Source organism: Lathyrus oleraceus, chromosome 2 (genome assembly GCF_024323335.1).
Source record: "Lathyrus oleraceus cultivar Zhongwan6 chromosome 2, CAAS_Psat_ZW6_1.0, whole genome shotgun sequence".
NCBI classification, from domain to species: domain Eukaryota; kingdom Viridiplantae; phylum Streptophyta; class Magnoliopsida; order Fabales; family Fabaceae; genus Lathyrus; species Lathyrus oleraceus.
Genome location: NC_066580.1, coordinates 165,022,782 through 165,040,676, shown reverse-complemented (window position 1 = coordinate 165,040,676; position 17,895 = coordinate 165,022,782). Strand labels below are relative to the sequence as shown.

At 40.0% G+C, this 17,895-nt stretch overlaps 2 protein-coding genes across 2 annotated transcripts; both read left to right on the top strand.

Moving 5' to 3' along the window:
• Positions 1 to 5,884: 5,884 nt before the first annotated feature.
• On the top strand, positions 5,885 to 10,729 carry LOC127122426 (uncharacterized; the record flags this gene model as incomplete). The annotated part of the gene is made up of 2 exons (XM_051052766.1): positions 5,885 to 7,706; positions 10,704 to 10,729. Coding segments are annotated over 2 exons (1,848 nt in total), but the record flags the coding sequence as incomplete, so codon positions are not given.
• Positions 10,730 to 12,032: 1,303 nt separating this feature from the next.
• LOC127122425 (uncharacterized) lies at positions 12,033 to 17,332 on the top strand. The gene is made up of 2 exons (XM_051052765.1): positions 12,033 to 13,911; positions 17,310 to 17,332. The coding sequence occupies exons 1-2, from the start codon at positions 12,090 to 12,092 to the stop codon at positions 17,330 to 17,332; spliced, it is 1,845 nt and encodes a 614-aa protein (XP_050908722.1). The 5' UTR covers positions 12,033 to 12,089.
• The last annotated feature ends 563 nt before the right edge of the window (positions 17,333 to 17,895 follow it).

Sequence of the window (17,895 nt, the reverse complement as noted above, 5' to 3'; positions counted from 1 at the left end):
ACTCATCGCCATGGGTTACACCACCTCCTGCACCCCCCAAAAAAAATTGGCCTGCCCTCAGGCCACTTAGCATAATCAACAAAATCCTCCTAGGAATGGAATGGAGAGGAGAAGTTTTAAAATTTGGAGGTTTGGAAGTGGAGCAACGAGGTTGTTGAAAGAATCTCCTAAGTTTGTGAAAATAGGAATGAAACGAAAATGACATAAAACAAAAGTTTTTTTTTTTCAGTTCGCGGGGCGAACTGAAGGAAATTTAAAAAAAAATTAGTTCTGCCATTCACTGTTCGCGGGGCGAACTGAAGCTGTGAATTCAGTTCGCGGGGCGAACGGTAAAAAACAGAACCCAATTTTTTTCAAAATTTAACACAGCAGAAACTCACACAGCAGAAAAAAAATTAAAATGCAGACTTACAATGTTGGGTTGCCTCCCAACAAGCGCTTTGTTTAACGTTGTTTAGAGCTCGACGGTCCACTGATTAGCCCCGTTTAAATAGAGACACGATACCCACATCACGATTTACGTCGCCACTATGGTAGACTTTGAGTCTCTGACCATTTACAGCCTAACTCTCTTGTGACTTTGGATCCTCGATCACAATGGCTCCAATAATTGCGCACCTTTTTGACAACGAACGGTCCTGACCATTTTGACTTCAACTTACCAGGGAATAACTTCAACCTTGATTTGAAATGCAATACCATTTGTCCGACATGAAACTCCTTGTGACAGACTTTTCCATCATGGTATTTCTCTTCGATTGCATCATTTCGGAAAGAATCATGCTTGTCATTTGGATGCTTCATAGCTTCAAAAAGATTAAAGGTCACCTCTTCGTCTTGCACTCTCACCTTCATTAGTCCATCATCTATGTCAATCATCATCCGGGCTGTTTTCATAAAAGGTCTTCCAAGAATTAGGGGCACATCACGGTGTTCATCCATCTCTACTATTACGAAGTCCACCGGAAACAAGAATTTGTCCACTTTCACTAACATGTCTTTAGCAATTCCGTATGGTGAGGTGGTAGACTTGTCGGCTAGTTGTAGAGTCATTCTCGTCGATTTAATCTCAACATTCCCCAATCTTTTAACAATGGAGAGGGGGATTAAATTTATACTAGAACCCAAGTCAATCAAACCATTTCCAATGTATGTGCTTCCAATGGTTACCGGTAGGACAACTCGGCCCGGATCGGACTCCTTCCTTGGGAGAGTCTTTTGGATGATGGCACTACACCGTGCATCAAGCAATATGGTTTCGTCTTCCACGTGTCTCCTTTTCTTTGTAAGAATTTCCTTCATAAACTTAGCATACCGGGGCATTTGTTCTAATGCATCAGCAAATGGAATGTTGATTTGGAGTTGTTTGAAGATGTCCATGAACCGTGCATAGTGTCTAGCATTATCCTTCTTTGACGGTGCGTGCGGATATGGTAGATGTTGAACTGGAATGACATTCACTCCTTTGTCTCCTTTTTTCTTCTTCCTTGGTTCGATTTCCTTATTCATTTCCGCTTCACACTGCTGTTCCTCCATCAATTGTTGGTTCTGCTGTCTTCGCGGCGCGAAGGGAGATCGCGGTGCAAACTGAACAGTTTCTGCCACTTTCTCCTTTTCCAGTACAGCATCCATATCATTCTCTACTATAATTTCCTCACTTTTTTCACCTGTCAACTCTCTACCACTTCTAGTAAATATTGCTTTACAATGCTCCTTTGGATTGGTTTGAGTGTTAGTGGAGAAAGAGGATCCCGCAGTTTGTTCCGCCAATTGTTTCGCAAGTTGGCCTACTTGAGCTTCCAGATTTTTAATTGCTGCTTCGTTACTCTTCTGATTTGCCATGGAAGCTTGCATGAATTGTTGAAGAGTATCCTCTAACTTGGAACTTCCTCCTTGCGTCTGTTGTCCTTGAGAATTTGGATGTTGGTAAGGACTCTGCTGCTGAAAATTTTGATTGTTGAACCTTGATGGTTGGTAACCTTGATTGTTCCTTTGATAGCCTTGATTTTGATTGTTCACATAGCTCACTTTTTCTAGCGGAGGGCAAAAACCAGTAGGATGATCTCCTTGACATAACTCGCAACATGCTACTTGATGTCGAACTTGAGAACTTTGAATCTCCTTCATTTGCTGTGGAAGCTTGGCCATTTGCTGAGTAAGCAACTCCACTTGTTGAGAGAGTAGCTTGTTTTGAGCAAGAATGGCGTCATTGGTATTTAACTCAACAACTCCCAGTTTACGTTGTGAAGGACTACGGTCATGTTGACTTTGACGATCATTGAGTGTCATCCGGTCAATAATGACGTTAGCTTCTTCTGCAGTCTTTGACATAAGAGAGCCACCCGCGATAGCATCCAAAAGTGTTCTGTGAGTTGATTGGAGCCCATTAAGAAAAATATGGATTTGAGTGAGCTCATCAAAACCATGACCCTTGCATTTTCTCAACATTGACTTGAACCTTTCCCAAGCCTCATTTAAAGATTCGTTGCTTCCTTGAGTGAATACCGCAATAGCCGTTTTGGCTACCATAAATCGGGATTGAGGGAAATATCTTTCTAAGAACTTTTCTTCTAACAAATTCCAATCCGTCATCACTCTTGCTGCTTGATCAAGGTACCACTCTTTTGCCTTTCCCACTAAGGAGTGTGGGAACATCCTCTTGAATAATGCTTCTTCACCCGCCTCATCTATCCCTGTAGAACCCGCAATCTCATAGAATTTGATGAGATGGGTATACGGATCTTCATGATCCATTCCGGTGAATGGATTTGCATAGAGAAGTTGGAGGATTCCGGTCTTCATCTCCGTATTTCTTCCTCCACGGGCAAATTGAGCATTCCTTCTTGGACTATTAGCGGACATTTCGGTACGATTATCATCCGCCATGTTTCCTTCGCAAGCTTCTACAACCACTTCTTCGATCGGAACAAGTGCGGAAGTAGATGCTTCTTCTCTCCGGTTCCTCTCTTCGGCTAGTTTCCTTCTTCTTCGAGTTTTGCTATTGAGCTTCCGAAGTGTTCTTTCAATTTCAGGATCGAATTGAAGTGGCTCTTCGGTTACTTTTCCTCGCATACACTAGAATCTACAAAACTAACAAACCAAGTGAAACAAAAGAGGGATAGTAATAAATGTAACACAACTTAAAACAGAGAATTATTGCAATGCTTGTAATATCGACACCAATCCCCGGCAACGGCGCCAATTTGTTGAAAAGTATATCTTCGGCAAATATTTTTATATCGTATCCACAGAGATTGGTTGATATTACCGCCGTTCTATAATCCAAATGTTGTAAGTTTAAAAAGTAACAAGGTTGTGTTGGTTGGAAAGTTATCTTGTGAGTAAATGTCACTAAAAAACAGTAAAATAGTTTTAATCTAATATAAAAGCTTGGCAAGATTGGAGTTCACTATTTCAAATGTTTATGCTTCCTTATGATAACTATATAGATTTAAGATTATTGATGATGTTCAAGTATCCTCTCAAAGTCATTTATGTCTAAATGATATTGTGATAATCACTATATTGATCCTTAGACGATCTCTCCACCTGACTATCAATATAGCAATCTTTAATGTTTAATACCAAAGAAGAGTAATGAATAAATCTATCTCTACAACTTATTCACTACTTGAAAATCTGTTTTATGTCAAGACTCAAATAATCTCTCTCGACAACTACTCAAATCTGGTTTTCAACTTAGGGCAAAAACAGTATTCAATACATCAACAATCTTTGAAATATATATAAATCAAATGGAATACATAAACATATGAGAATAGCTACTACCTCCAATCTTGACAAAAGGGAGTTTAGCTCCTCATCATCATTGTTCAAAAGCAGAAAGTTAAAGAAGAAAAACTTTGTTTTTCTCTCTTACAAAAATCTCAATGTGTGAATGATAATGAATGAATGAATTTTTCTCTCTAAAAAGAGTTGACATTTCCTTAATTGATCATTTCCATCCAAAGAAGAAAAGCTATCCCAAGGCAGACACCAAAATGGCAAAACCAGCTGGCCTCCAAAACAACACTTTTGACCCAAAAATCAGTTTGCTGGATTCGCAAGGTTCGCTGTAACACCCCGATAAAAATAAGATAATTATTTAATTTAAGTTAATATTATATTTATTAATTTAATTAAAATAATTGGAATTATTGGACTATTATTATTATTATTATTGGAATAATAATTATTGGAAAATATATAAGTTGGAAATAAGGAAAAAGAGTTCCATTTTTTGGTAAAGAGGGTTTTACGTGAAAAGCAGAGAAACGGCTGAAAAGAGGAAAAGGGAAAAGAGCAGAGCAATAGGAAGAAGGTTGGAGAAGAGAAAAGCTTGAAGCTTAAAGATTCGCCGGATTAATTCAGGTAAGGGGGGTTTATCGTCGTTTAATGGGTATTATAGATTAACATGTAATGGGTAGTGATAAACCGTTGAATTGACCCTAATTGGGATGATGAGTGCTGAAAATTTGTGATGAATAAACTGTGTTTAAGCTGTGATTGAATCGGTAATTGTGTGAGTCGTGATTCCCCGAGCGTATCGCTTTTTACGGAATTGGAATCGGAGGTCCGGAAGTCCTCCAACGGCGGAAAATGCGGAGAATTCTGCATTCTGCTTCGTGTTAGCGCAGGAACAGCTTTCTGTCTTGCGTTAACCGGTTAACCCAGGGCGTTAACCGGTTAACACTGTTGTGAGTTGTGGAAATATTGTTGTTCTGCCTGCGTTAACCGGTTAACCCAGGGCGTTAACCGGTTAACACTGTTGAGTTTTGCCAGAAAGCGTGTTCTGTCTGCGTTAACCGGTTAACCCAGGCGTTAACCGGTTAACACTGTGGAAAAGAGAAAAAATTGATAATTGAATCTTGTGTACGTTTTGGAATGGAATTATATAGTACTTAGTTTATGTCAAAGTTGATTATAAGTTGATTATGTTGAAAACATTGTTGTGTTGCTATTATTATCCTGTTGTCGGAATTTAAAGTCGTGTATGTCAAAGTTGATTATAAGTTGATTATGTTGAAGACATTGTTGTGTTGCTATTGTTATCATGTTGTCGGAATTCATATGCATTAAGTCGGAGCTTTGCTCACACCACGTTGGCCTGGATTGGCAAAAGTTGAAAGTTGAAGGCTTAAGCCTTGATGCCTCGTTAAATTGGCAAATTTTAAGTTGGGAGTTTTACTCCAAATGGTACCACATGCATGACGAGTCGAGTCTCCTTAGAGTTGCATTTTGTTGGTTTGTTGTATGAGTATTTAACTTAATTGAGCAGTGGTGCTTGTGTTGATATTGAGTATGACGTTGAGTTGATGTGCCGTTACTGAATGTGTGATGTGATTAGGGTGATTAATGTGTCAAATTACTTAACATGACATGATATTTTATAATGCTTTTTATATCGATTGAGGAACTCACCCTTACAACTATTTTTCAGGTAACGAGCAGTGATTGAGTAGAAGCTAGTGCTTGGAGTCTAGTGTAGTCTCCTTAGTGGGTCATGCTCTGATAGATGTAACATCGGGACGGGATGTTTTACCTTGTTGCATAATTTTACATGTAATGTGTTACATGTGTTGAATGATCGATTTGATCTCTATCCGCTGCGTATTTTGCAATGCTTTATGTTTTGATATAATAAAAGAGCATGACAGTTATTATGATGAATGGCGTGAAATGATTGTGTGACACCCTTAATTGCGTATTACTCTGATTGATATATTGTTATTCTAATTAAATATTTGGGGAATTTTAGAAGGGTGTTACATTAGTGGTATCAGAGCAGGTCGGTCTGTCCGGCCAGTTGTCGTGTCGTTACTGTCTAACAATTGTGTATTGTTACTAATCTAACTTTTAAGTTGTGTTGTGGTGATAAGTTGAAATGGCTGGAAGGAATGACGCTGCAATGGCTGCCGCAATGCAAGCGATGGCACAAGCTGTGCAGAACTTGCCAAATGCTGGTGGAGATGCTGGATCACGTAGCTTGGCGACTTTTCAAAGAGAGAATCCGCCGGTGTTTAAAGGGAAGCATGACCCAGATGCAGCCTTGGGATGGTTGAAAGAGATCGAGAGAATCTTCCGGGTTATGGATTGCACTCCAGCTCAGAAGGTTCGGTATGGTACTCACATGCTAGCAGTCGAAGCTGATGACTGGTGGCTAGAGACTTACGAGAGGTTGACCGTAGCAGGTGAAGTCATTACTTGGGATGTATTCCGTAGGGAATTCATGAGAAAGTATTATCCGGAGGATGTCCGTGGTAAGAAAGAAATTGAGTTCCTTGAGCTGAAGCAAGGAAACTTGTCTGTCACTGATTATGCTGCAAAATTTGTGGAGTTGTCCAAATTTTATCCTCATTACACTGGTGCTGGTGCTGAATTTTCAAAGTGCATCAAGTTTGAGAACGGACTGCGCTCTGAAATTAAGAAGGCTGTTGGGTATCAGAAAATACGCATTTTTACTGAATTGGTGGATAGCTGCAGGATATTTGAAGAAGACAATAATGCTCATTACAAGATTGTCAGTGACCGCAGGGGCAAGCAACATCAAAATCGTGGCAAGCCGTATGATGCTCCAGTGGGAAAAGGGAAACAAGGAGCTGCTCCGGCTCAGAGGACTAGTAGGGGAGGTGCTCCTGCTGGTATAGTTTGCTTCAAATGTGGTCAGGCTGGTCATAAGAGTAATGTATGCACTGCTGAAGTAAAGAGGTGTTTTCGCTGTGGTAAGACTGGCCATGCAATAGCTGATTGCAAGCACAAGGAAATGATTTGTTTTAATTGTGGCGAAGAAGGGCATATTGGAAGTCAGTGTCAGAAGCCAAAGAAATCTCAAACTGGAAAGGTGTTCGCATTGACCGGAACTCAAACCTCCAGTGAGGACAGACTTATCCGAGGTACATGTTTCATAAATGGTACTCCTTTAATTACTATTATTGATACCGGTGCTACACACTGTTTTATTTCTGCTAACTGTGCTCGAAGACTGGGTTTAAAATTGTCCGCTTTGAATGGTGAATTGATTGTTGAGACCCCAGCTAAGGGATCAACAACTACTTCCTTGGTGTGTTTAAATTGTCCTTTGTCGATCTTCGATAAAGATTTCTATGTTGATTTAGTATGTTTGCCGTTGGGTGGGATGGATGTAATTCTTGGTATGAACTGGATGGAGTATAATTATGTTCATATAAATTGTCATCATAAGTCGGTGAGGTTTTCCACTCCTGAAGAGGAAGGAGTTGACTTATTACCTTTCAGAGAATTGCGAAAATTGATGAAAGAGGGAGCTCAGATGTTTTCTTTGATGGCGACGTTGTCGGTTGAGAGTAAAGCTAAGATAGAGGAACTGTTAGTGGTGAAAGAATTCCCTGAAGTTTTTCCTGATGAAATTCCTAGTGTGCCGCCAGAGAGGGAAGTTAAATTTACTATTGATTTGGTGCCTGGTACTAGGCCTGTTTCGATGGCACCGTATAGAATGTCGGCATCTGAATTGTGTGAATTAAAGAAGCAATTGGAAGACTTACTTGAGAAGAAGTTTATAAGACCAAGTGTGTCACCGTGGGGAGCTCCAGTGTTGCTAGTAAAGAAGAAAGATGGTAGTATGAGGCTTTGTATCGATTATAGACAATTGAATAAAGTAACGATCAAGAATAAGTATCCACTACCGAGAATATATGATTTGATGGATCAATTAGTGGGTGCTTGTGTGTTCAGTAAAATTGATTTGAGATCGGGCTATCATCAGATCAAAGTGAAAGATGAAGACATCCAGAAGACAGCGTTCAGAACTCGGTATGGACATTATGAGTATTCTGTGATGCCTTTCGGTGTGACTAATGCGCCGGGAGTATTTATGGAATACATGAATCGTATTTTCCATACTTATCTGGATCATTTTGTGGTAGTATTTATTGATGATATTTTGATTTACTCTAAGTCCGAAGAAGAGCACAAGGAACATTTGAGATTAGTGTTGGATGTTTTGAAAGATAAGAAATTGTATGCGAAGCTGTCCAAGTGTGAATTTTGGTTAAGAGAAGTCAGTTTTCTCGGCCATGTAATTTCAGGAAAAGGTATTGCTGTAGATCCTTCTAAGGTAGAAGCTGTATTGCAATGGGAGACTCCTAAGTCGGTTACCGAGATTAGAAGCTTTTTGGGGTTAGCTGGATATTATAGAAGGTTTATTGAAGGATTTTCTAAGTTAGCACTTCCGTTGACTAAATTAACTTGTAAGGGTAAAGCTTTCGTGTGGGATGTTCAGTGCGAAGAGGGTTTTAATGAATTAAAAAGGAGATTGACGTCGGCGCCGGTTTTGACTTTGCCAAATCCGGAGGAACCGTTTATAATCTACTGTGATGCTTCATTGATGGGCTTGGGAGGTGTGCTCATGCAAAATAATAAAGTAATTGCTTATGCGTCGCGACAGTTAAGAATTCATGAAAAGAACTATCCTACGCATGATCTTGAACTTGCTGCTGTGGTGTTTGTGTTAAAAATCTGGAGGCATTACCTTTATGGTTCCAGATTTGAAGTTTTCAGCGATCATAAAAGTTTAAAGTATCTTTTTGATCAGAAAGAGTTGAACATGAGACAACGTAGGTGGCTAGAATTGCTTAAGGATTATGATTTCGGGTTGAATTATCATCCAGGAAAAGCAAATGTTGTGGCCGATGCTTTAAGTAGGAAGACCTTGCATGTGTCAGCAATGATGATTAAGGAGTTGGAATTAATTGAGCAACTTCGTGATATGAGTTTGGTTTGCGAAGTAACACCGCAGAGTGTAATGCTAGGAATGCTAAAGATTAATAATGATTTTATGGATAGCATCCGAGAGGCACAGAAATTGGATGTGAAATTAGTAGATATCCTTAATCGTTGTGGTCAATCAGAGAAGAGTGACTTTAAGATTGATGCGAGAGGTGTGCTAAAATTAGGGGAAAGAATTTGTATTCCTGACGACGCGATTTTGAAAAGAAGCATTCTAGAAGAGGGTCATAGAAGCAGTTTGAGTATTCATCCAGGAGCTACTAAAATGTATCAGGATTTGAAGAAAATATTTTGGTGGCCCGGAATGAAAGGAGATGTGGCTCGTTTTGTGTATGCGTGCTTAACTTGTCAGAAGTCGAAGATTGAGCATCAGAAGCCTGCTGGGTTGATGCAACCGTTGGAAGTTCCAGAGTGGAAATGGGATAGAATTTCTATGGACTTTGTAACGGGTTGCCTGCTACTTTAAGAGGGCATGATTCGATTTGGGTGATCGTTGATAGGCTCACGAAGTCGGCTCACTTCATACCTATTAACATCACTTACCCAATTGCGAAGTTGGCAGAGATTTACATCCGAGTAATTGTAAAGTTGCATGGTGTTCCTCTGTGTATTGTGTCGGACAGAGATCCGAGGTTTACATCGGGATTTTGGAAAAGTCTGCAAGATTCGTTGGGCTCTAAGTTGAGGTTGAGTTCGGCATATCATCCTCAAACTGATGGCCAAACAGAGAGAACTATTCAGTCATTGGAAGATTTACTGAGAGCTTGTGTTCTTGAACAAGGAGGTTCGTGGGACACTTATCTTCCATTGATCGAGTTCACATATAATAATAGTTACCATTCTAGTATCGGAATGGCGCCTTTTGAAGCATTGTATGGTCGTAGATGTAGAACTCCGTTGTGTTGGCACGAATCTGGTGAGGGTGTAGTACTTGGACCAGAGTTAGTTCGAGAAACTACCGAGAAAGTGAAGTTTATCCGAGAGAAGATGAAAGCTTCTCAGAGTAGGCAGAAGAGTTACCATGACAAGCGGAGGAAGGAATTGGAATTTCAAGCTGGTGACCATGTGTTTTTGAGAGTCACGCCTGTGACCGGTGTTGGGAGGGCTTTGAAGTCTAAAAAGCTCACTCCTCGCTTCATTGGTCCGTATCAAATCTTAGAACGGGTTGGAAAAGTTGCTTATCGGATGGCATTACCACCTAATCTTTCGAATTTGCATGATGTATTCCATGTGTCGCAGCTTCGGAAGTATGTCTCAGATCCGTCTCATGTGGTTAGTATGGATGATGTACAAGTGCGGGATAATTTAACAATGGAGACAAAGCCTGTACGAGTTGAAGATCGTGACACAAAGACTCTTCGAGGAAAAGAGATTGTGTTGGTTAAAGTCGTTTGGTCAGGAGCTGCGGGCGAAAGCATGACATGGCAACTTGAGAGTCAGATGAAGGAGTCTTATCCGGAGCTATTCGCTTGAGGTATGTTTTCGAGGACGAAAACTCTTTTAGTGGGGGAGAGTTGTAACACCCCGATAAAAATAAGATAATTATTTAATTTAAGTTAATATTATATTTATTAATTTAATTAAAATAATTGGAATTATTGGACTATTATTATTATTATTATTGGAATAATAATTATTGGAAAATATATAAGTTGGAAATAAGGAAAAAGAGTTCCATTTTTTGGTAAAGAGGGTTTTACGTGAAAAGCAGAGAAACGGCTGAAAAGAGGAAAAGGGCAAAGAGCAGAGCAATAGGAAGAAGGTTGGAGAAGAGAAAAGCTTGAAGCTTAAAGATTCGCCGGATTAATTCAGGTAAGGGGGGTTTATCGTCGTTTAATGGGTATTATAGATTAACATGTAATGGGTAGTGATAAACCGTTGAATTGACCCTAATTGGGATGATGAGTGCTGAAAATTTGTGATGAATAATTGTGTTTAAGCTGTGATTGAATCGGTAATTGTGTGAGTCGTGATTCCCCGAGCGTATCGCTTTTTACGGAATTGGAATCGGAGGTCCGGAAGTCCTCCAACGGCGGAAAATGCGGAGAATTCTGCATTCTGCTTCGTGTTAGCGCAGGAACAGCTTTCTGTCTTGCGTTAACCGGTTAACCCAGGGCGTTAACCGGTTAACACTGTTGTGAGTTGTGGAAATATTGTTGTTCTGCCTGCGTTAACCGGTTAACCCAGGGCGTTAACCGGTTAACACTGTTGAGTTTTGCCAGAAAGCGTGTTCTGTCTGCGTTAACCGGTTAACCCAGGGCGTTAACCGGTTAACACTGTGGAAAAAGAGAAAAAAATTGATAATTGAATCTTGTGTACGTTTTGGAATGGAATTATATAGTACTTAGTTTATGTCAAAGTTGATTATAAGTTGATTATGTTGAAAACATTGTTGTGTTGCTATTATTATCCTGTTGTCGGAATTTAAAGTCGTGTATGTCAAAGTTGATTATAAGTTGATTATGTTGAAGACATTGTTGTGTTGCTATTGTTATCATGTTGTCGGAATTCATATGCATTAAGTCGGAGCTTTGCTCACACCACGTTGGCCTGGATTGGCAAAAGTTGAAAGTTGAAGGCTTAAGCCTTGATGCCTCGTTAAATTGGCAAATTTTAAGTTGGGAGTTTTACTCCAAATGGTACCACATGCATGACGAGTCGAGTCTCCTTAGAGTTGCATTTTGTTGGTTTGTTGTATGAGTATTTAACTTAATTGAGCAGTGGTGCTTGTGTTGATATTGAGTATGACGTTGAGTTGATGTGCCGTTACTGAATGTGTGATGTGATTAGGGTGATTAATGTGTCAAATTACTTAACATGACATGATATTTTATAATGCTTTTTATATCGATTGAGGAACTCACCCTTACAACTATTTTTCAGGTAACGAGCAGTGATTGAGTAGAAGCTAGTGCTTGGAGTCTAGTGTAGTCTCCTTAGTGGGTCATGCTCTGATAGATGTAACATCGGGACGGGATGTTTTACCTTGTTGCATAATTTTACATGTAATGTGTTACATGTGTTGAATGATCGATTTGATCTCTATCCGCTGCGTATTTTGCAATGCTTTATGTTTTGATATAATAAAAGAGCATGACAGTTATTATGATGAATGGCGTGAAATGATTGTGTGACACCCTTAATTGCGTATTACTCTGATTGATATATTGTTATTCTAATTAAATATTTGGGAATTTTAGAAGGGTGTTACATTAGTGGTATCAGAGCAGGTCGGTCTGTCCGGCCAGTTGTCGTGTCGTTACTGTCTAACAATTGTGTATTGTTACTAATCTAACTTTTAAGTTGTGTTGTGGTGATAAGTTGAAATGGCTGGAAGGAATGACGCTGCAATGGCTGCCGCAATGCAAGCGATGGCACAAGCTGTGCAGAACTTGCCAAATGCTGGTGGAGATGCTGGATCACGTAGCTTGGCGACTTTTCAAAGAGAGAATCCGCCGGTGTTTAAAGGGAAGCATGACCCAGATGCAGCCTTGGGATGGTTGAAAGAGATCGAGAGAATCTTCCGGGTTATGGATTGCACTCCAGCTCAGAAGGTTCGGTATGGTACTCACATGCTAGCAGTCGAAGCTGATGACTGGTGGCTAGAGACTTACGAGAGGTTGACCGTAGCAGGTGAAGTCATTACTTGGGATGTATTCCGTAGGGAATTCATGAGAAAGTATTATCCGGAGGATGTCCGTGGTAAGAAAGAAATTGAGTTCCTTGAGCTGAAGCAAGGAAACTTGTCTGTCACTGATTATGCTGCAAAATTTGTGGAGTTGTCCAAATTTTATCCTCATTACACTGGTGCTGGTGCTGAATTTTCAAAGTGCATCAAGTTTGAGAACGGACTGCGCTCTGAAATTAAGAAGGCTGTTGGGTATCAGAAAATACGCATTTTTACTGAATTGGTGGATAGCTGCAGGATATTTGAAGAAGACAATAATGCTCATTACAAGATTGTCAGTGACCGCAGGGGCAAGCAACATCAAAATCGTGGCAAGCCGTATGATGCTCCAGTGGGAAAAGGGAAACAAGGAGCTGCTCCGGCTCAGAGGACTAGTAGGGGAGGTGCTCCTGCTGGTATAGTTTGCTTCAAATGTGGTCAGGCTGGTCATAAGAGTAATGTATGCACTGCTGAAGTAAAGAGGTGTTTTCGCTGTGGTAAGACTGGCCATGCAATAGCTGATTGCAAGCACAAGGAAATGATTTGTTTTAATTGTGGCGAAGAAGGGCATATTGGAAGTCAGTGTCAGAAGCCAAAGAAATCTCAAACTGGAAAGGTGTTCGCATTGACCGGAACTCAAACCTCCAGTGAGGACAGACTTATCCGAGGTACATGTTTCATAAATGGTACTCCTTTAATTACTATTATTGATACCGGTGCTACACACTGTTTTATTTCTGCTAACTGTGCTCGAAGACTGGGTTTAAAATTGTCCGCTTTGAATGGTGAATTGATTGTTGAGACCCCAGCTAAGGGATCAACAACTACTTCCTTGGTGTGTTTAAATTGTCCTTTGTCGATCTTCGATAAAGATTTCTATGTTGATTTAGTATGTTTGCCGTTGGGTGGGATGGATGTAATTCTTGGTATGAACTGGATGGAGTATAATTATGTTCATATAAATTGTCATCATAAGTCGGTGAGGTTTTCCACTCCTGAAGAGGAAGGAGTTGACTTATTACCTTTCAGAGAATTGCGAAAATTGATGAAAGAGGGAGCTCAGATGTTTTCTTTGATGGCGACGTTGTCGGTTGAGAGTAAAGCTAAGATAGAGGAACTGTTAGTGGTGAAAGAATTCCCTGAAGTTTTTCCTGATGAAATTCCTAGTGTGCCGCCAGAGAGGGAAGTTAAATTTACTATTGATTTGGTGCCTGGTACTAGGCCTGTTTCGATGGCACCGTATAGAATGTCGGCATCTGAATTGTGTGAATTAAAGAAGCAATTGGAAGACTTACTTGAGAAGAAGTTTATAAGACCAAGTGTGTCACCGTGGGGAGCTCCAGTGTTGCTAGTAAAGAAGAAAGATGGTAGTATGAGGCTTTGTATCGATTATAGACAATTGAATAAAGTAACGATCAAGAATAAGTATCCACTACCGAGAATATATGATTTGATGGATCAATTAGTGGGTGCTTGTGTGTTCAGTAAAATTGATTTGAGATCGGGCTATCATCAGATCAAAGTGAAAGATGAAGACATCCAGAAGACAGCGTTCAGAACTCGGTATGGACATTATGAGTATTCTGTGATGCCTTTCGGTGTGACTAATGCGCCGGGAGTATTTATGGAATACATGAATCGTATTTTCCATACTTATCTGGATCATTTTGTGGTAGTATTTATTGATGATATTTTGATTTACTCTAAGTCCGAAGAAGAGCACAAGGAACATTTGAGATTAGTGTTGGATGTTTTGAAAGATAAGAAATTGTATGCGAAGCTGTCCAAGTGTGAATTTTGGTTAAGAGAAGTCAGTTTTCTCGGCCATGTAATTTCAGGAAAAGGTATTGCTGTAGATCCTTCTAAGGTAGAAGCTGTATTGCAATGGGAGACTCCTAAGTCGGTTACCGAGATTAGAAGCTTTTTGGGGTTAGCTGGATATTATAGAAGGTTTATTGAAGGATTTTCTAAGTTAGCACTTCCGTTGACTAAATTAACTTGTAAGGGTAAAGCTTTCGTGTGGGATGTTCAGTGCGAAGAGGGTTTTAATGAATTAAAAAGGAGATTGACGTCGGCGCCGGTTTTGACTTTGCCAAATCCGGAGGAACCGTTTATAATCTACTGTGATGCTTCATTGATGGGCTTGGGAGGTGTGCTCATGCAAAATAATAAAGTAATTGCTTATGCGTCGCGACAGTTAAGAATTCATGAAAAGAACTATCCTACGCATGATCTTGAACTTGCTGCTGTGGTGTTTGTGTTAAAAATCTGGAGGCATTACCTTTATGGTTCCAGATTTGAAGTTTTCAGCGATCATAAAAGTTTAAAGTATCTTTTTGATCAGAAAGAGTTGAACATGAGACAACGTAGGTGGCTAGAATTGCTTAAGGATTATGATTTCGGGTTGAATTATCATCCAGGAAAAGAAATGTTGTGGCCGATGCTTTAAGTAGGAAGACCTTGCATGTGTCAGCAATGATGATTAAGGAGTTGGAATTAATTGAGCAACTTCGTGATATGAGTTTGGTTTGCGAAGTAACACCGCAGAGTGTAATGCTAGGAATGCTAAAGATTAATAATGATTTTATGGATAGCATCCGAGAGGCACAGAAATTGGATGTGAAATTAGTAGATATCCTTAATCGTTGTGGTCAATCAGAGAAGAGTGACTTTAAGATTGATGCGAGAGGTGTGCTAAAATTAGGGGAAAGAATTTGTATTCCTGACGACGCGATTTTGAAAAGAAGCATTCTAGAAGAGGGTCATAGAAGCAGTTTGAGTATTCATCCAGGAGCTACTAAAATGTATCAGGATTTGAAGAAAATATTTTGGTGGCCCGGAATGAAAGGAGATGTGGCTCGTTTTGTGTATGCGTGCTTAACTTGTCAGAAGTCGAAGATTGAGCATCAGAAGCCTGCTGGGTTGATGCAACCGTTGGAAGTTCCAGAGTGGAAATGGGATAGAATTTCTATGGACTTTGTAACGGGGTTGCCTGCTACTTTAAGAGGGCATGATTCGATTTGGGTGATCGTTGATAGGCTCACGAAGTCGGCTCACTTCATACCTATTAACATCACTTACCCAATTGCGAAGTTGGCAGAGATTTACATCCGAGTAATTGTAAAGTTGCATGGTGTTCCTCTGTGTATTGTGTCGGACAGAGATCCGAGGTTTACATCGGGATTTTGGAAAAGTCTGCAAGATTCGTTGGGCTCTAAGTTGAGGTTGAGTTCGGCATATCATCCTCAAACTGATGGCCAAACAGAGAGAACTATTCAGTCATTGGAAGATTTACTGAGAGCTTGTGTTCTTGAACAAGGAGGTTCGTGGGACACTTATCTTCCATTGATCGAGTTCACATATAATAATAGTTACCATTCTAGTATCGGAATGGCGCCTTTTGAAGCATTGTATGGTCGTAGATGTAGAACTCCGTTGTGTTGGCACGAATCTGGTGAGGGTGTAGTACTTGGACCAGAGTTAGTTCGAGAAACTACCGAGAAAGTGAAGTTTATCCGAGAGAAGATGAAAGCTTCTCAGAGTAGGCAGAAGAGTTACCATGACAAGCGGAGGAAGGAATTGGAATTTCAAGCTGGTGACCATGTGTTTTTGAGAGTCACGCCTGTGACCGGTGTTGGGAGGGCTTTGAAGTCTAAAAAGCTCACTCCTCGCTTCATTGGTCCGTATCAAATCTTAGAACGGGTTGGAAAAGTTGCTTATCGGATGGCATTACCACCTAATCTTTCGAATTTGCATGATGTATTCCATGTGTCGCAGCTTCGGAAGTATGTCTCAGATCCGTCTCATGTGGTTAGTATGGATGATGTGCAAGTGCGGGATAATTTAACAATGGAGACAAAGCCTGTACGAGTTGAAGATCGTGACACAAAGACTCTTCGAGGAAAAGAGATTGTGTTGGTTAAAGTCGTTTGGTCAGGAGCTGCGGGCGAAAGCATGACATGGCAACTTGAGAGTCAGATGAAGGAGTCTTATCCGGAGCTATTCGCTTGAGGTATGTTTTCGAGGACGAAAACTCTTTTAGTGGGGGAGAGTTGTAACACCCCGATAAAAATAAGATAATTATTTAATTTAAGTTAATATTATATTTATTAATTTAATTAAAATAATTGGAATTATTGGACTATTATTATTATTATTATTGGAATAATAATTATTGGAAAATATATAAGTTGGAAATAAGGAAAAAGAGTTCCATTTTTTGGTAAAGAGGGTTTTACGTGAAAAGCAGAGAAACGGCTGAAAAGAGGAAAAGGGCAAAGAGCAGAGCAATAGGAAGAAGGTTGGAGAAGAGAAAAGCTTGAAGCTTAAAGATTCGCCGGATTAATTCAGGTAAGGGGGGTTTATCGTCGTTTAATGGGTATTATAGATTAACATGTAATGGGTAGTGATAAACCGTTGAATTGACCCTAATTGGGATGATGAGTGCTGAAAATTTGTGATGAATAAATTGTGTTTAAGCTGTGATTGAATCGGTAATTGTGTGAGTCGTGATTCCCCGAGCGTATCGCTTTTTACGGAATTGGAATCGGAGGTCCGGAAGTCCTCCAACGGCGGAAAATGCGGAGAATTCTGCATTCTGCTTCGTGTTAGCGCAGGAACAGCTTTCTGTCTTGCGTTAACCGGTTAACCCAGGGCGTTAACCGGTTAACACTGTTGTGAGTTGTGGAAATATTGTTGTTCTGCCTGCGTTAACCGGTTAACCCAGGGCGTTAACCGGTTAACACTGTTGAGTTTTGCCAGAAAGCGTGTTCTGTCTGCGTTAACCGGTTAACCCAGGGCGTTAACCGGTTAACACTGTGGAAAAGAGAAAAAAATTGATAATTGAATCTTGTGTACGTTTTGGAATGGAATTATATAGTACTTAGTTTATGTCAAAGTTGATTATAAGTTGATTATGTTGAAAACATTGTTGTGTTGCTATTATTATCCTGTTGTCGGAATTTAAAGTCGTGTATGTCAAAGTTGATTATAAGTTGATTATGTTGAAGACATTGTTGTGTTGCTATTGTTATCATGTTGTCGGAATTCATATGCATTAAGTCGGAGCTTTGCTCACACCACGTTGGCCTGGATTGGCAAAAGTTGAAAGTTGAAGGCTTAAGCCTTGATGCCTCGTTAAATTGGCAAATTTTAAGTTGGGAGTTTTACTCCAAATGGTACCACATGCATGACGAGTCGAGTCTCCTTAGAGTTGCATTTTGTTGGTTTGTTGTATGAGTATTTAACTTAATTGAGCAGTGGTGCTTGTGTTGATATTGAGTATGACGTTGAGTTGATGTGCCGTTACTGAATGTGTGATGTGATTAGGGTGATTAATGTGTCAAATTACTTAACATGACATGATATTTTATAATGCTTTTTATATCGATTGAGGAACTCACCCTTACAACTATTTTTCAGGTAACGAGCAGTGATTGAGTAGAAGCTAGTGCTTGGAGTCTAGT